Here is an 18,127-nt window from a genome sequence, read left to right on the forward strand (position 1 = left end):
GGTGAAGTCAGGTTGGATCAGGGTCACCAAACTCCCGGAGTCCAAAAGTGCCGTGGTGTCCTTTCTGTTGGCTCTTACCGGGGTGACAGGGGAAGTACCACTCTCCTCAGCACAGTATGCCCTCAGTAAGCCGCAGGGACACCCGGTGGCTACCTCACCAGCTGAGGCCAAAGGCCTCGGGACATCGCGGTTTGGACAGTTCCAGGTGATGTGTCCCGGCTCGCCACACTCGTAGCACTTCCTGCTGTCCAGGTTCAGGAAGAGGCGTCGGGCTCGGGAAGCTAGATGTTGGCATCCCCCCCCCATCCTTGGCTGGGGTCCCGGCATGGTCCTCCTTCCTTTTTAGCTCCATCGGGCGAGTGGAGGGTTCCTCCTTCTTGATTGTCCACTGCGCAGGACCTCCAAGGCCACCTGTTGACCTTCCACAAGTCCCACCAGCTGATCTTCACTCTGCGGGTTAGCTTGGCTGGATAACGTTTTTGCTTGGAACAGGAGAGAGCGTATAAATGTATCTATGACCACTTTCTCGATGGTCGTGAGCGTCAGGAGTTCAACAGTTAGCCAGCTCTTGGCCAGCCTAATTAGATCATGCATTTGTGATCGTGGGTTGCTGTAAGATCATACGCCCAATCGTGGAATCTTTGTGCCTTGCTAATCAGGGTGTAACCATACCAGTGCAGGATTTCCTTTTTCAGCCCCTCGTAATGCGTCGCCTGGTCAACCGTCAGATCCTCATAGTTCTTCTGTGCCGCGCCTGATAGGAAGGGTGCTAGCAGGTTGGCCGCATTGCTCATGGGGCCATTTCTCCCTAGCCGCCGTCCTCTCGAAGGCTTGGAGGTAAGCCTCGATTTCATCAGCCTCTGTCAGCCTCAGTATAAACCTGGGACGAGAGACTGCTGCGCCTGCCGCTATGCTGGCCTGGGTGGCTGTCAGCTGGCTGAGTTCAGCTCGCAGGAGAGCGGTCAGCTGACGCTGTTTCTCCAGCAGCTCACCGATGCATAGCCTGCTGTGCTATGTTCGCCTCCAGGTCTTGGCTGATTTCTTTTGATTTTCCCATGATGTCAAGCAAAGAGACACTGCGATTTAATGTAGGCATTGAACTACACCCACAGGTACACCTCCAATTGACTCAAATGATGTCAATTAGCCTATCAGAAGCTTCTAAAGCCATGACATCATTTTCTGGAATTTTCCAAGCTGTTTAAAGGCACAGTCAACATCTGACCTACTGGAATTGTGATACAGTGAATTTTAAACTAAATCATCTGTCTGTAAACAATTATTAGAAAAATGACTTGTGTCATGCACAAAGTGGATGTCCTAACCGACTTGCCAAAACTATAGTTTGTTCACAAGAAATTTGTGGAGTGGTTGAAAATGACTCCAACCTAAGTGTATGTAAACTTCCGACTTCAACTGTAACTGGCCTACAACAGTTTTTCTATTAAATTTCCGTCTTCAGGAAGAACCTCCTCTGTTCCACTGCACCAGAGATCTGTATATAATCACGAGATGCTCATGTCTTCAACCTAACAATTCGGGCTGGGACGATGCCAGTATCGTGATACTCAACAAAAAACAAAGCAGATTGAACTTCTTCTAATGTTGGAAACAAACACCATTATGTTGTCACCCAGAGTCATATTTATTTATTTTCCGAGCTGTAGTGCACTATATCTTACATACAGCAGGTTTATTAAAGGACCAAAGAGTTTGGTCTGCCTCGTGTTTACATTTTTGCCTTAGAAAAAATATCCTGACTTCCCTACTAACAATGGGAGTCGTCGCCCCAAAGGTGGAAAGGCAGGCGAAAAGCTTAAGTCAAAAATAAGGCAGAATATCCCCTGTTTATAGCTGATTTATGGTCAAGCCGATGTCTGTATTGCCTGTACAGCATTTACTGCAATGCTGCCTCTGCAAAAGTCAGGGTATTCATAATTATTGCGCTTCAAGGAGCAGGACTGTTGTTAAGGAAGTTGTCAAGGAAGGGAGTTTGTGTTTATACAGGACATACCGCCCCCACCTACCAATAACCAATAACCAATAGCCAGACAGAACCTCCCTTGTTCCACTGGACTGCCAGCCAGCTAGGCTGAACCTCCCCTGTTCCACTGGACTGCCAGCCAGCTAGGCCAGACAGAACCTCCCTTGTTCCACTGGACTGCCAGCCAGCTAGGCTGAACCTCCCCTGTTCCACTGGACTGCCAGCCAGCTAGGCCAGACAGAACCTCCCTTGTTCCACTGGACTGCCAGCCAGCTAGGCTGAACCTCCACTGTTCCACTGGACTGCCAGCCAGCTAGGCCAGACAGAACCTTCCCTGTTCCACTGGACTGCCAGCCAGCTAGGCCAGACAGAGTGCAGCTTGCATTATTGAAGCCCCGACATGCATCACGATCGGTGTAACTCCCACAGTTCAAAGTCAGATGCTGAGCACTGCTGACTGTGCTGGTTAAAGGTAGACTCACTATGCATAAAGTAAACGGCAATATCGGGTCCAATTCAGCAACTCAGATGTTGGCTAACTCCACTGCTTTGGTCCTGTAGCTACCACGTTGTAGCAGCGTGAAGCGCACCCGTGCACATGCGCAGATAATCTGTGTGCCTGTGTGAGAGCAAAGTGTGAAGTTCGCGCTTATTTGAATATGTGCATTGCTACTCGTACCAACATATCGCATGACTCTGTTTAATATTACATTATTTTAAAGCCCATCTAGGAACGGATGTGTGTGTAACTCCCAAAGTTAAAGTTACTGAGCATTGCTGACAGTGCTGGTTAATATTATGTTATTTCAAAGTCCATCTATGGACTGATGCTGCAAATTCGGCCAAGCTTAAAGGACAGTGTTTTTTTTTACAGAATCTCTATTTTTGCTGAAAGGACGCACATGCTTACACACTAAAAAGTATTGCTTGAGTTCAACAAAATAAAATCTATAATTGCAGATAGTTTGGAATGACACAATTTCACGTGTACAACATTTAAAGACCTGCATCTCTGTACCGGAAGCTTTGCTGTTTCTGAAAGGACGTATTTGTGTGTTTTTTGGAGCTTTGTCCGTGTTTTCTGCGCGCCCACATACTGCCGAATGAGTCTGAGGAGGTCTATCACTGGTGGGGTAAGTTTCTCAAAACCAAGTCAAATCACAAAAAAGTGTCTGAACACTTCTATAGCATGCCATTTTACATCCCAAAATAGAGATTTGGTTTAAGAAAAACAAATGTACTTGCCCTGACTAACGATAGGCCTAATTCAATGTGTCAATGTTTGAAACTGTTCCTTAACAAATACACTTTATTATTAAATTGCCCCGTTTCCGGGAATGCCGCTTTTTGCATCCCTGCATTAGTACATTTATGCTAAATGATACATCTACTTACTTACTCTTGCCAAACGGTGATTTATGTTACCTTATGCTTGTACTGTACCAGTACAGGTCCATGAAGAATACTTAAAGCAGATATCGGCCTAATCCACTAGTGTAGGGATTTTCAAATCATACCCTGCAAGTTCTGGAGCCCGCTGGATTTCTTGTTCTACCTGATAATTAATTAATTACACTCACCTAGTATCCCAAGTCTAAATCAGTCCCTGATTAGAGAGACTTAAAAAAAAAATTGGAGCAGTGAAACTGGCTTCGAGGTCCAGATTTTAATTTGAGGGCCCTAGTGTCTCTCCCCACGAACACTCACTGAAACATCCTTGTGATAAAGTACCATTACCTTTTCTCCGGAGGATGACAACACCTTCATCCTATCCGATAAGCTACATTTCCCGCTCGCTTCGTTAGGACCATCCTGATCTCACACGGATTTTGCTACACGGATTCAGTTAAGTGAAACGAAACGAGAGCACAGTGTTCTGGATGGTGGGACCAGGCTAACATTTCCTAGCCCAGGTGCAGGAAGGAATACTGTCAAAGATGCCTATTCCCGGGGACAATATATTATAGTAGCCTTATTTTTCCCTGAATCCTGAAATCAAATTCGAACACGCTGAAATGGTGTGTGTGTGTCGAAGCAGCTTGTTCTCTGCGAAGGCAACAAAAGCTGCTGTTCCACACGTTGTTCCTTGAGTATCAGACAAACAGCCATCTAGTTGGTGATTTCGGTGGTAAACCTAGACTAATGGTTGGATGTGCTGTTATGCCACTCTGGCAGTCGTCTAAAGTTATTTTTGTTGATATGCCTCTGGCTCAGTCTTGGTTTCAACTGTCCGTTTATTGGTCCATTAAAGGTCCGACACATCTTTTCCCGTCTCTGTCTCTCAGGGTCTTGACGAGGAGGCCATCGTTGACCTTGGGAAAACCAGCTCCACCACCCACACCAACTATGAGACGGAAGAGCTGGAGAGTAAGACCCTACAGTACAGCCCTACCCACTTACTGTAACGTTGTGTATGTCTAGTCCTGTGTGCATAGTGGATGTGTTGGAGTGGTGTAGCAGTCAGGATTGGGGTCAGTTCCACTTCCAATTTACTTCCTGAATTGACTGAATTGATATTGAATTGACTCCAACCTTGGTATCAGTAAGTGTGTGTGTGTGTGTGTATAGCTACAGTATGTGTGCTTTCCTTTGTTACTGTTGTCTACATGCCTGTTTAGTTGTCTCCGGGCGGGTGCTTCCTGTCCACATATAGGCCTAGAGACATGCTGTGAATAGAAAGGACAGGTGTTGCTGAGTTCTTGGCAGATTAAAGCCAGCTCCAGCATGGCTCTCCACTCCTGTAGCGTTCCAGAAGGGTATGTTCATTAGCCAGGCGTACACGAGCCCACAGGAATATTGTAACTGTAATTGAGCCTATCTGTCATGTACAGCTTTATTCAGGTCCAGTTGGAGACTCCTTGTGGTTTAAAAAAAACACCTGTAGGGCTCTATAAAAACAATTATGTATAATTATATCACAAAGCCTAGAGCTTTGGTTTCAATTACAAAATAAGGATTTCCAATGGGATGAAATGCCATGCCAGAGGGGGGAAAATGTCTGAAATGATGTCATTTCAACCAGAAACTGGTTATGGGATGATATTGATCAGTTTTGTCCGCAGGGATAGTATCGGCTGTGGTATTGTAGTGTCATATCACAGAAAACTACAGTGCATGTGGCTCCTTAACCCCAACATTCTCTGGTTATCTAACTTTGATGAGCCGCAAATTGGGAGATTAGGACATGATTAGCTATCCACATGGCCTCTGAGTATCTTGGCTGTCTAGGTTACAAAGCTACCTTTCTCTATCTGAGCTGTACATTCAAGGGGATTTCAAACAGGACCTGTGATTATCTCTAATTACTAGGTACTGAGCAAAGACAACACATACCAATACTTGGCCCTGGCAGAAAAAGGCTGCATATTTCATTTGAGGTTGCAGCGCAGAATACGGAATGGCTGACCAAGAGAGCACTAAAATAGTCAGCAGGCTCTTTAGGGTCGTACAAATCAGTATGGTGAGTCATTTGAAACGTGAAACATCCACAGTACGTGCTCACAGACATTCACAGTGCATTTTTCCAGGATGAGGACAGTATTTTAGTAATATTCATTTTAGAAAATAACTCTGCGTTCCCTTGAAAGAGAGCTGGCAGTGAGCCAGCTGTGATTGAGAGTGATCCTCTGTGGTTCCATCTCCTGGGAACGAGGCCGAGAGTGGAGATGCTTTTAACCCTTTTGATTGAAATCAAATTATCACAATAAAACAATCCGCATCAAAATGGGCTTAGGTCTGTTTCAGCTAGAGTATATGTTTTGCACGAGCTGCGTCTCATTCCGCCGATATTGACCTGCCGTGTTTGTCGGACCATGAGACATCCCGTAAATCGGTCTTACGAAAACGTCTGTCGTGTCCGAACGGTTTAACCTACAAACTATTATGACGTGTCTATGGATACACGAACATGTCGGTGGTTTTGCTCTACGACCGCCCCCCCACAAGCATCACAGGACTCGTCTGAAGGTTTAAAAGAAATTAATGGACGTATACACTGAGTGGACAAAACATTAAGAACATGACGAAGGCCGACCAGGTGAATCCAGGTGAAAGTCATCATCCCCCATTGATGTCACATCCACTTCAATCAGTCTAGATGAAGGGGAGGAGACGGGTTAAAGAAAGATGTGTAAGCCTTGACACAATAGAGACATGGCTTGTGGGTGTGTGCCATTCAGAGGGTGAATGGGCAAGACTTAAGTGCCTTTGAACAGGGTATGGTAGACATACCAGCTTGTGTCAAGAACTGCAATGCTGCTGGGTTTTTCACGCTCAAAAGTTTCCTGTGTGTATCAAGAATGGTCCACCACACAAAGGATATCCAGACAACTTGACACGACATGGGCCAGCATCCCTGTGGAACTCTTTCGACACCTTGTAGTGTCCATGTCTTGATGAATTGAGGCTGTTCTGAGCGCAACTCAATAAAAGGTGTTGTTAATGTTTTGTACACTCAGTGTATATTGACGTAGTTTAGTGCCTAAAAAAGGCGTTTAAGTATGTGTCAAAGTATTTTTCGTCTTATTTCTCCCACACTTCAAAAGAAACTTCCTTTTGATATTTTTTACTATTTTTCCATGTATGAATCTGTTATTCAATGCGTTTCTATGGGCTAATAAGTAAGGCTAGTAAGGCTACCTAGACTCGAGGGTTAAAGGAAGTGTCAATCGCGGCTCACGTCCGGAGAGTGCTGCTAGCAACAACATCATTGCCACATCATTGCCACATGTATCTCCGATTCCTCCCTCGCCGTGTCTGTCGTGTGTGTCTCTCTCTCTCTCTCTCTCTCTCTCTCTCTCTCTCTCTCTCTCTCTCTCTCTCTCTCTCTCTCTCTCTCTCTCTCTCTCTCTCTCTCTCTCTCTCTCTCTCTCTCTCTCTCTCTCAATTCAATTCAATTCAATTCAAGGGCTTTATTGGCATGGGAAACGTGTTAACATTGCCAAAGCAAGTGAGGTAGACAACATACAAAGTGAATATATAAGGTGAAAAACAACAAAAATGAACAGTAAACATTACACATACAGAAGTTTCAAAACAAAACAGTAAATACAGAAGTTTCAAAACAGTAAAGACATTACAAATGTCATATATATATATATATATATATACAATGTACAAATAGTTAAAGGACACAAGATAAAATAAATAAGCATAAATATGGGTTGTATTTACAATGGTGTTTGTTCTTCAATGGTTGCCATTTTCTCGTGGTCTCTCTCTCTCTCTCTCTCTCTCTCTCTCTCTCTCTCTCTCTCTCTCTCTCTTCATTATCTTTTCCCTCTGTTCTGTTCTTGTATTTTCAGTCGCTGTATCCCTCTAAAACACTCTATGGCTCCTTCCCTTCATCTCTTTCTCTTTGTATATTCATCTGATGGACTCATGTCTTTCTCTTATCCGTTCCTTCCTCTTCTCCCCTCTTGTCTTATTTTCATTATTCCCTAACTTGAGAGTATCTCACATTTCAAAGTGCAATGGCTCGTCCTCCAAAAGTGACTATTGGCACAAAAACTAGGACATGTGCATGTCAGAGCAACAATCTTAACAATCCAGTGGAACAAAAGCTATAATGAGGGATTGTGGAAAAAAGTAATAGCAAAAATAAACGAATGTGGTCTTTTCCTTCCCTATCTAAGTAGGTTATTCACAGAAAATGGAAACCAGGTAATGTGTCAATCTCTCTCTGGTCTGGTTTGTCTTAGGCCACAGGGCGGTCTACGTCGGGGTCCATGTGCCTCTGGGCCGGGAGAGCAAACGCAGGCACCATCGCAGAGGCCACAAACACCACCGCAAGAGGCGGGAGCGGGAGGAGGACCACGAAGAGGAGGACCGTGAGGACCCCACGTATGGTAACCAACTTCTACCTTAAAGTCCAGTAGAACGCTGACTGTTAGAAATGTTAGTAGAGGTGCTGACTAAAGAAATAGTATTTTTTTTAAAGGAAGGAAGGAAGAAAGTCAGACACTATATATGCTGACAACAATTTAATAAGTTAACCATTTTTACCCATTAGCTGACTGTTAGAAATGTTAGTAGAGGTGCTGACTAAAGGAATAGTAAAAAAAAAAAGGAAGGTCAGACACTATATATGCTGACAACAATTTAATAGGTTAATGTAGTCTTTCTTTTTTTTACACAATTAACTTCTGTTCCACCTTCCGTGGAGCTCCTCGTTCATCTCCTCATGCAATTGAATAAATGTGTGGTGGCACATACAGTGCATTCGGGAAAGTATTCAGACCCCTTGACTTTTTTCCACATTTTGTTTTACGTTACAGCCTTACTCTAAAATGGGTTAAATTGTTTTCTTCCCTCGTCAGTCTACACACAATACCCCATAATGACAAAGTAAAAACAGGTTTTTAGAAAATGTCGCTAATTTATATCTATTTTTTAAACTACTGAAATGTAACATTTACATAAGTATTCAGGCCCTAGGCTGTGTGCTTAGGGTCGTTGTCCTGTTGAAAGGTCAACCTTTGCCCCAGTCTTGAGGTCCTGAGCGCTCTGGAGCAGGTTTTCATCAAGGATCTCTCTGTACTTTTCTCCGGTCATCTTTCTCTCGATCCTGCCATGTCTCCAAGTCCCTGCCGCTGAAAAACATCCCCACAGCATGATGCTGCCACCACCATGCTTCACCGTAGGGATGGTGCCTGGTTTCTTCCAGATGTGATACTTGGCATTCAGGCCAAAGAGTTCAATCTTGGTTTCATCAGACCAGAGAATCTTGTTTCTTATGGTCTGAGTCGTTTAAGTGCCTTTTGGCAATCTCCAGGTGATCTATCATGTGCCTATTTTTTTCGGAGGAGTGGCTTCCGTCTAGCCACTCCTCAGAAAAAGGAGTTGTCCTCCTGGATGGTTCTCCCATCTCCACAGAGGAACTCTGGAGCTCTGTCAGAGTGACCATCAGGTTCTTGGTCGCCTCCCTGTCCAAGGCCCTCCCCGATTGCTCTAGGAAGAGTCTTGTTGGTTCCTGTAACGTGTACGCTAGGAGTCGGGAAGCAAGTCCAGGGAGTGAATTTAATAATCAATAAAACAAGAAACACAAGTAGTGTACCGACAAAAAACACAGGAACAGAATCAATAACACCTGGGGAAGGAACCAAAGGGAGTGACAGACATAGGGGAGGTAATCAGGAATGTGATGGAGTCCAGGTGAGTCTCATGGGAGCGCAGGTGCGCGTAACGATGGTGGCTAGTGTGCGTAATAATGAATAATCTGGCGACGTCGAGCGCCGGAGAGGGGGAGCGGGAGTAGACATGACAGTTCCACTGTGTTCTCGGGGACCTTCAATGCTGCAGACATTTTTTGGTACCCTTCCCCAGATCTGTGCCTCGACACAATCCTGTCTGAGCTCTACGGACAATACCTTTGACCTCCTGGCTTGGTTTTTGCTCTGACATGCACTGTCAATTTTGGGACCTTATATAGACAAGTGTGTGTCTTTCCAAATCATGTCCAATCAATTAAAACATTTACCACAGGTAGACTCCAAGTTATAGAAACAGCTCAAGAATGATCACTGGAAGCAGGATGCACATGAGCTCAATTTCTAGTCTCATAGCAAAGGGTTTGCATACTTATGTAAATCATGTATTTCTGTAGTAGGCCACCATGGGCTAATTTGGATAACGAGTCAGTTGTGTAGCACTAGACATAATCATAACGTATTGGAATCACGTCAACTCAAAACAACTCCTACCCCAGCTGCTACCCTCAAGCATTCTCCCAAATAACATTTTGATTACTATTCTCAATTTGAATACTGTGTTGTATCATGCTTCCCAGAGGCAGAAATAGAACCCTGTGGTAGGCAGGTCAGGGTACCTGGCAAAGTCTCTCAGGCGTCTGTGAGTGTTTGGCTGAAACATGGAGACCTATCTGTCCATTCATTCAGAGAGAGTGTGCATGTTGTGAATGGAGCATCACTCTTAAAGGCAACCCCGGGCCTCCAGGAGCAAGCAGTGACACTGATGGAGGGGGAGTGTGTGCGCGTGTGTGCGCGTGTGTGCGTGCGTCTACATCGTGGTCCATGTGCCGCTGGGCCGAGACAGCAAACGCAGGCACCACCGCCGAGGCCACAAACACCACACACGCACACACTCACACACAGCCCCAACCGCCCGGGGGAAAGGGATAGACGGTCGGGAAAACAGCACAACATGACAATTTGAACTGTCTGATTGTCGTTCACTCTCTCACTCTTTTTATCCGTCCAATATCCATTCCTCTTCCAATGGTGAATTTCGCTCCTGGAAATCTGCTGTTATCGTTGTGGTGATTCCCGCCAGTTTCACTCTAGCGCTCTTCGTTCACATTGCCTGTTACTACTCCCACACACACCTGATTATTGAACATATTTATTCCCTCTTTGTAATGCAGAGGAATTCACAGCAGTCCATTCAGAAGCTAAGTGTTGGATCCTGCTCCTCCCACCCTCTCCTCCAGTCCTTGTCTCTATATCTCTGTATCTCCCTCGCCCCCTCTAGACACGCCATCCCAGCGGGTGCAGTTCATCCTGGGTACGGAAGATGATGACGTGGAGCACGTCCCCCACGACCTGTTCACCGAGCTGGACGAGCTGTCCTTCAGGGACGGGAGCGCCACCGAGTGGAAGGAGACAGCCAGGTAGGTCATAGCCCAGCCCAGGGTCCAGCTTCCACACTCCAGAGACCATGTGACTTCATCATGTCGTTTAATGTTCGTTCAGGTCTAAATTCAGCAGCACTTTATTGATTAGTTTAACTTTGCATCTTGAGAATTTTGAAGTCGTCTTCTTGACTGTGGTAAAATATTCAAGGAAACCAACTTTTTAATGGCCAAAACTGTAGGCTGGTAATCTGTGGCCTTTTTATAACCTTGAAATTGTCTTGCGGGGGCGGGGGAACAGAGAACTATGAGATAGTGACGTGTCTTGTGTGTGAGTGGGAATGTGTTATCATGAGTAATGGGTAAGATTGACAGAGCTCTACTGCCTACAAGTCTGGCTGTGAGTCAATCTAGCTTAGTCATCCTCCATAGCCATGGCATTATCACCATCCCAGACAATGTCAGCCTACATTCACGGCTCAGACACAAATACACAGCAATTTACCTCTCTTAAAAAAAACTGGTTAAAACTGGTTCCAGTCTGACAGGAGGTAAAAGCCGGAAAAAACGCTATCAAACTTTTCCCATTACCTCTCAGAAGTGAACCACTCAAGGGAATGCAAATTGTCTGATATGTTCAGGCCTGGTCTTGACCTCTGGTCAAGTTGTTCTTAGTCAGCATTGGGGAAATTTGATTTAGATTTTTTTTTAAATTGTGTGTGCTTGTCTTGTGTCTGTCTGTGCGCGTGCGTGTTTAGGTGGCTAAAGTTTGAGGAGGACGTGGAAGATGGAGGGGAGCGTTGGAGCAAGCCCTACGTGGCCACCCTGTCTCTACACAGCCTGTTTGAGCTGAGGAGCTGCATCCTCAACGGAACCGTCATGCTGGACATGAGGGCCACCTGTATCGAGGAGATTGCAGGTACATTCATATCAGAAGAGTTTGTGTGTATGTGTGCATGTGTGTACGCTCATGTGCATGCTATTTGATTATTTCGATTTGTGTATGCAAATGATAAACAAGGCAATAATGAAAAGTTGGTTGAATAAGGTGAAACTAAATTTGTGTGTGTGTGTGTTGTGTGTGTGTGTGTGTGTGTGTGTGTGTGTGTGTGTGCGTGCGTGCAAAGCTCATTTGCAAGTGTGTGTGTGTACCAGTGGTGTAAACCTCCAAATGAGCAACGATACAAGGCAATACAATGCATACATGTGTGTATTTACATGTGTGTGTCCAGACATGCTGATTGACGGCATGGTGGCGTCAGGCCAGCTGCAGGAGGAGCTGTGTCAGAAGGTGCGCGAGGCCATGTTGAAAAGACACCACCATCAGAACGAGAGGAAGCTCAGCAACCGCATCCCGCTGGTGCGCTCAATCGCAGACATAGGCAAGAAACATTCAGACCCGTTGTTGCTTGAGAGACACGGTGAGATCCCCCCCCCCCCCCCCGCACCACGCACAGTCCATTTCTTTTTCCTCGAGCCTCGAGGGGGTTCAAATAATCTTTGCAATCCTTGGTATTCCAATAAAGGAAAGGTGACAACATCTCCCACATACACTCTTAGGGAAAAGCCTTCCAAAAGGGTTCTTCGGCTGTCCCCATAGGAGAACCCTTTTTGGTTCCAGGTAGAACCCTTTTGGGGTCCATGTAGAACCCCCCCCACCACCACCGTAAAGGATACATCTGGGTGAGGATGGTGCGTGTGGCTGGCCTGTCTCAGGGTTTGCCCTCAGAATTAACAATGGCTTCTACTCTATGTCGGAATGGTTGGGGTGATGCTCTTCTTGCAGTTCGAAATGTTTTGTTTGCCGAGCATGACCTTAGCATGACCTTAGGGTGTGATGTGTACGATGAGTATGGTGTGTGACTGTTTTATATGAAATAACGAGCTCGTGCTACAGTTGTAATGCTCTCTGGTCACTGTCCTACTGTCACATTTTGTTCTATTGAATGCATTGAAAGCAATGTTGCCCGGGTATAAAATACGCGTGAAATGTCATATGTTAATGTGCTACACAATCATAGTAAGTTATTGCACAACTTGGACAGACATGAAATATGTCTGGTTTTGCGTGTGGTTCTGTATTTGTATGCACAATATACTGTACACTGACACTATGCTAACCAACCCACATCTCTTCTCCTGCTTTCAAGCATCTCTCTACCCAAAATGCTTACCCTCAGTCTGTCACTGTGTGATTGGTGAGCGGACAAGCCTATTGGTCTGTTGTGGACACCTCCCCTCCCTCACCTTTCCCCTGCAAGAACCTATCGCCTCTGTCTCTCTTTAACCACACTCCTCCCAAGCTCCCACCAACTTCTCTCTCTGCCCCCAGAGAATGCACCCCTAAAACCACCTCTCTGATGACATTCTCCCTCATATGTTCCTCCTCATACCATCCTCCCCCTTTTTCCTCCCTCCTCCCGTTCTTCTCTCCCTCTTTTCCCTTCTTTGTTTTTTTTTATGTGTTCCCACCGCTACAGGGGAGGGCCTCTCTGCCTCCCGCCACTCCCTGAAGCCGGGGGCCTCCGTCTCCAACCTGTCCCAGAGGCGAGAGTCCCGGGTCTCCGTCCTCCTCAACCTCCTCCTGCCTAACTCCTCCTCCTCCAACTCCGCTGGGGGGCTCTCCCCCGGACCCTCGCCCCTCACCACCCCTCAGAACACCCCCCCTACTCCCCGCCGCTCCCCAGACCCTCCCCGCGCCCCTGGCCCCGCCCCGGTCCCCCAGGCCATCCCGGAAGTGGTGGTGTCACCGCCTGAGGACGACAAGTCGCCACCCAACGCCATTACAAAGGATGAGGAGGCGTATACCAATCGGCAACCGTCGCTGCAGACTAGAGGGCTCCAGCAGCTGCCCTTAGAAGGCAAATATCTGTGTAGCCTGCCAGTGTGAGTCACGGCTTGAACAGAGAACACTAGCACCAGCATGCTGGCTGTGCCCTCCTTCACCTACCCGACTACAAATCCATGACAACCCCCCCCCTTCCCCCCCCCAGCAAGGTTCACTTTTTATACCCCTCCTCTGTTAACTCAACAAGACCCTCTACCTTGTTCCTTTCTTGCATACCTCTCTGTCTGTGTTTCTCTAGTTTAGTCTTATCCAATACATTTATCTGCACTCTCTCCTTTTCCCTCATATCTCGCTCCATTCCTAGGCTATTTATTGTTCACGTTCCTTTCTCTCTCCGTCTATCGCCACCTTTCTTCATCCCAGCCCTCCCACACGAACCCCTACCTTGCTTGGCTTGGTCCCTCCACTTCTCTCTGCTCAGTGTGTGTGCATGGCTCTCCTCGAGAATGTGTTTCATCATTTACCATACCATAGTTCTGCAGGGTCCGACATTAACAATGGCCCGCTGCGGCAGAGCCAGTAAAAACATGTAGAGCCAGGTGGTCTCCTCAGTCACTGGGCTGACCGGGCCAGTAACTTCTCAGTGCATTCTGGCGTTCCATTTTGACATTTACCTGCTATGTAATCTCTAATGGGCAGATTTACGGAAACATAACTGGTACCTTAGAATCTGTTGGGAAGGAGTGGGATGTATGGGATAGCAGGGAGCAGTAGTGCTGGTGTTAGGGTTTTTCGTCACTGGTTATTTGGACAAGTCACGATTTCGTAGGTGAGGGAAAATTCAACTTGCAAAGGAGAGAGGGTGGAACTCGTCGTTCCGCTCCTCATTCTAGCATCGTTCTAGCACCTGGATGGCAGTGATGTACTGGGCCGTACACACTACCCTCTGCAGTGCCTTGCGGTCGGAGGCCGAGTTGTTGCCATACCAGGCAGTGATGCAACCAGTCAAGATGCTCTCGATGGTGCAGCTGTAGAACCTTTTGAGAGGATCTGACCCCCATGCCAAATCTTTTCAGTATCCGGAGGGAATATAGGTTTTGTCGTGCCCTCTTCACGACTGTCTTGATGTGCTTGGACCATGTTAATTTGTTGGTGATGTGGACACCAAGGAACTTGAATCTCTCAACCTGCTCCACTACACCCCCGTCGATGAGAATGGGGTTATTCTCGGTACTCCTTTTCCTGTAGTCCACAATCATCTCCTTTGTCTTGATCCCGTTGAGGGAGAGGTTGTTGTCCTGGCACCACACGGCCAGCTCTCTGACCTCCTGTAGTTTGTAGTAGTTTACAAGCACTGCCACATCCGACGAGTTTTGGAGTTGGTGTAGAATGATCCTGTATTGACGCTTTGCCTGTATGATGGTTCGTCAGAGGGCATAGCGGGAATTATTATAAGCTTCCAGGTTAGTCCCGCTTCTTGAATGCGGCAGCTCTACCCTTTAGCTCAGTGTGGATGTTGCCTGTAATCCATGGCTTCTGGTTGGGGTATGTACGTACAGTCACTGTGGGGATGACGTCATAGATGCACATATTGATGAAACCAGTGACTGATGTGGTGTAATCCTCAATGCCATCGGAAGAATCCCGGAACATATTCCCGTCTGTGCTAGGCAAAACAATCCTGTAGCTTAGCATCTGCCTCATCTGACCACTTATTCATTGACCGAGTCACTGGTGCTTCCTGCTTTATATTTGACTTGTAAGCAGGAATCAGGAGGATAGAATAATGGTCAGAGTTTCCAAACGGATGGCGGGGGAGAGCTTTGTACGCGTCTCTGTGTGTGGAGTAAAGGTAGTCTAGAGTTTTTTTTCCCTCTGGTTGCACATTTAAAACGCTGGTAGAAATTACGTAAAATGTAAGTTTCCCTGTATTAAAGTCTCTGGCCACTAGGAGCGCTGCCTCTGAATGAGCATTTTCCTGTTTGCTTATGGCCGTATACAGCTCATTGAGTGCGGACTTCGTGCCAGCATTGGTTTGTGGTGGTAAATAGACAGCTACGAAGAATATAGATGAAAACTCTCTTGGTAAATAGTGTGGTCAACAGCTTATCATGAGATACTCTACTTCAGGCGAGCAAAACCTTGAGACTTCCTTAGATATCATGCACCAGCTGTTGTTTACAAATCTACATCGACCGCCACCCCTTGTCTTACCAGAGGCTGCTGTTCTATCCTGCCGATACAGTGTATACCCCACCAGCTGTATGTTATTCATGTCGTCGTTCAGCCACGACTCGTTGAAACATAAGATATTCCTGTTTTTAATGTCCCGTTGGTAGGATATAGGTGCTTGTAGTTCGTCCACTTTATCATCCAGCGATTGTACGTTGGCCAATAGTACTGATGGCAAAGGCATATTAGCCACTCGTCGCCGGCTCCTTACCAGGCACCCTGATCTTCGTCCAGATCAAGATGAGTAATCTCTGTTCTGATGTCCAGAAGCTCTTTTTGGTCATAGGAGATGGTAGCAGCAACATTATGAACAAAATAAGTTACAAACAATGCGGAAAAAAACAAAAGCATGGTTGGTTTAGGCCCCATAAAACGGCAGCCATCCCCTCCATCGCCATCGGAGGGGATGGCTGAGATTACCTGCCGTGTTGCAGTCTTGAACACCATTGAAGACTACACGCTGAAAAGTCATGCTTTTTGTATTTGAGAAATATGATTGGCCATTCATTCAACCACCCTGATCGTGACTCACAACTTCTCGAGCAGTACATAAGCTGAGCCGCTCACGCGGCACACGCGAGCCATCCAGAGTAAAAAGAAGAGCTCACCAATCCATTTACGTTAGGGAAATTGATTTACAAACGTCAACCTTCAATAGTGAACATGCCTAACATTTATGGCAGCCCTGCCCCACCTCTCTGATTCAGAGGGGTTGGGTTCAATGCAGAAGACACATTTCAGTTGAATGCATTCAGTTGTATGACTGACTAGGTGTCCCCCTTTCCCAATTAATGCAATTCTAAATCATTATATAGCTAGATTCTATTACACAGCGTTTTTGATACATTCCATAATAACCAAATGTAGCCTAATGCTAGCTGAATATAGAGAGGAAACCTGCCAACCTGTAGGTTCTGCTTAGGCAATGCATTTTAACTACACAATGTCCGGGCCAGTAGAAATTCTGTTCAGGCCAGTAGATTTTTGGGCAACAGTAAGAAAAAAAAGACCCTGGTTCTGTGATATTTCTGTGTCCACTTTTTCATTGCAAACCTTTTTTTCCCCATTCAAGTCCTAAGATGAAACCTGAAGGGGTTTAATCGACTGCACATTTTCCATCCCTTGAGGGCCTGTGTAATCCAGTCAGTGTAAGAGTTGAGTCGCCAGACTCGCCACTATGGCAACAGGTCTCATATCATGGCGTATCCTCCCAGCTATAACTGTCACTGCTCTGCATGACTGTCCTATTGTGAATATACAGTCAGGACAGACTTAAACAATTTAAAAACATCTGGTCTTTTTCCAGAGCAGCATTGTTTGGCATCTCTCCTCCATAATTCCTGAGTATAAACACACAGATGTCTCAGAGACGTTTTCTTTAAGAGTCTAGCTCGAGACTCCTACGTGTGCAAATAGCATGCTAAATATAAAGCCGTGGAGTGGGGTTGGGGTGGGAGGGTTGTAACGTTGGCACGTAACTCTCTCAGTCCCAGTGTCATCCACCGTGACTTTTTGTCTTCCCAGAAAAGAGCTGAACTGGAAGGTTGGGTCATGACAACTAGAGACTGCTGGTTTGGAGAGAAACATGAATTAAGGGTGGAAGCTGGTGGTCTTATTATAAGTACTTGTGTGGTTCTGTAATCTTCCATTACTTAATGTCTAGAGTGAACGTTGAATCCCATGCTTGACGACATGACACCATTTGCCAACAAACGATATGCTACGTACTTCACCTCGTTCTGAGTATCGCTCATTTGAGTTTGAATCCCATGCTGGCATAGACAGGCGGTTAAGGATGATTTGTTGGAGCTTTTAGAAGCAAACAGTGAATAGAACACCCTCCCTACAATCAAAGATGGGGAGGTTTGATAATGCTGTGGGGTTGCTTCGCTGACTCTGGTACTGGGGGCCTTGAAACGTGCACAAAGCACAATGAACCTGCAGATTACCAGGTGTTTTGGAGTGCAATGTTCAACCCGGTGTCCAAAAATTGGGTCTCCATTGAAGGTTGTGGGTCTTCCAGCAGGAAAACGACCACCAACACGCATTCCAGAAGCACCCAGGGATGGTTCAAGAGAGATGAAGGACTGTAATGGAGTGGGCGAGAGAAGAGGTCAGATCTTAATCACATGTAACAACTTATGGCGAGGTCTGAAAACAGCCGTTGGTGGAGGACACCCCCTCAAACATTGAAGTATTAGAGCGGTTTGCTGCTCAAAACAAAGTAGGACTAATGACCCGTAAAAGGTGCAACAAGCTCATTGATGGCTGCAAGAACATTTGTCTGCAGTTATCTTGGCCAAAGGCTGTGCAACCAAGTACTAGCCTTGGGATACCAATCATAATATAATAATATAATAATATATGCCATTTAGCAGACGCTTTTATCCAAAGCGACTTACAGTCATGTGTGCATACATTCTACGTATTGGTGGTCCCGGGGATCGAACCCACTACCCTGGCGTTACAAGCGCCATGCTCTACCAACTCATTTTGTCCATGCCATTTGTCTTTATTTTCTCAATTAAAATGATAA

At 46.0% G+C, this 18,127-nt stretch overlaps 1 protein-coding gene across 9 annotated transcripts in view; it reads left to right on the forward strand.

The window, feature by feature from the left end:
- LOC124043664 (sodium bicarbonate cotransporter 3-like) overlaps nt 1–18,127 on the forward strand; it is a 71,140-nt gene that overhangs the window by 25,772 nt on the left and 27,241 nt on the right. For 5 of the 9 annotated variants that reach the window (XM_046362472.1, XM_046362478.1, XM_046362473.1 and 2 more), the window contains exons 2-7: nt 4,270–4,351; nt 7,684–7,830; nt 10,472–10,610; nt 11,330–11,490; nt 11,804–11,992; nt 13,052–13,432. In XM_046362472.1, the coding sequence (XP_046218428.1) occupies nt 4,270–4,351; nt 7,684–7,830; nt 10,472–10,610; nt 11,330–11,490; nt 11,804–11,992; nt 13,052–13,432 (1,099 nt within the window). Of the gene's footprint in view, nt 1–2,869; nt 3,118–4,269; nt 4,352–7,683; nt 7,831–10,471; nt 10,611–11,329; nt 11,491–11,803; nt 11,993–13,051; nt 13,433–18,127 lie in introns of those variants that run through there. The other 4 variants (XM_046362479.1, XM_046362481.1, XM_046362477.1 and 1 more) reach the window with 3 other exon arrangements.

This window comes from Oncorhynchus gorbuscha, linkage group LG09, assembly GCF_021184085.1.
Source record: "Oncorhynchus gorbuscha isolate QuinsamMale2020 ecotype Even-year linkage group LG09, OgorEven_v1.0, whole genome shotgun sequence".
NCBI lineage: Eukaryota > Metazoa > Chordata > Actinopteri > Salmoniformes > Salmonidae > Oncorhynchus > Oncorhynchus gorbuscha.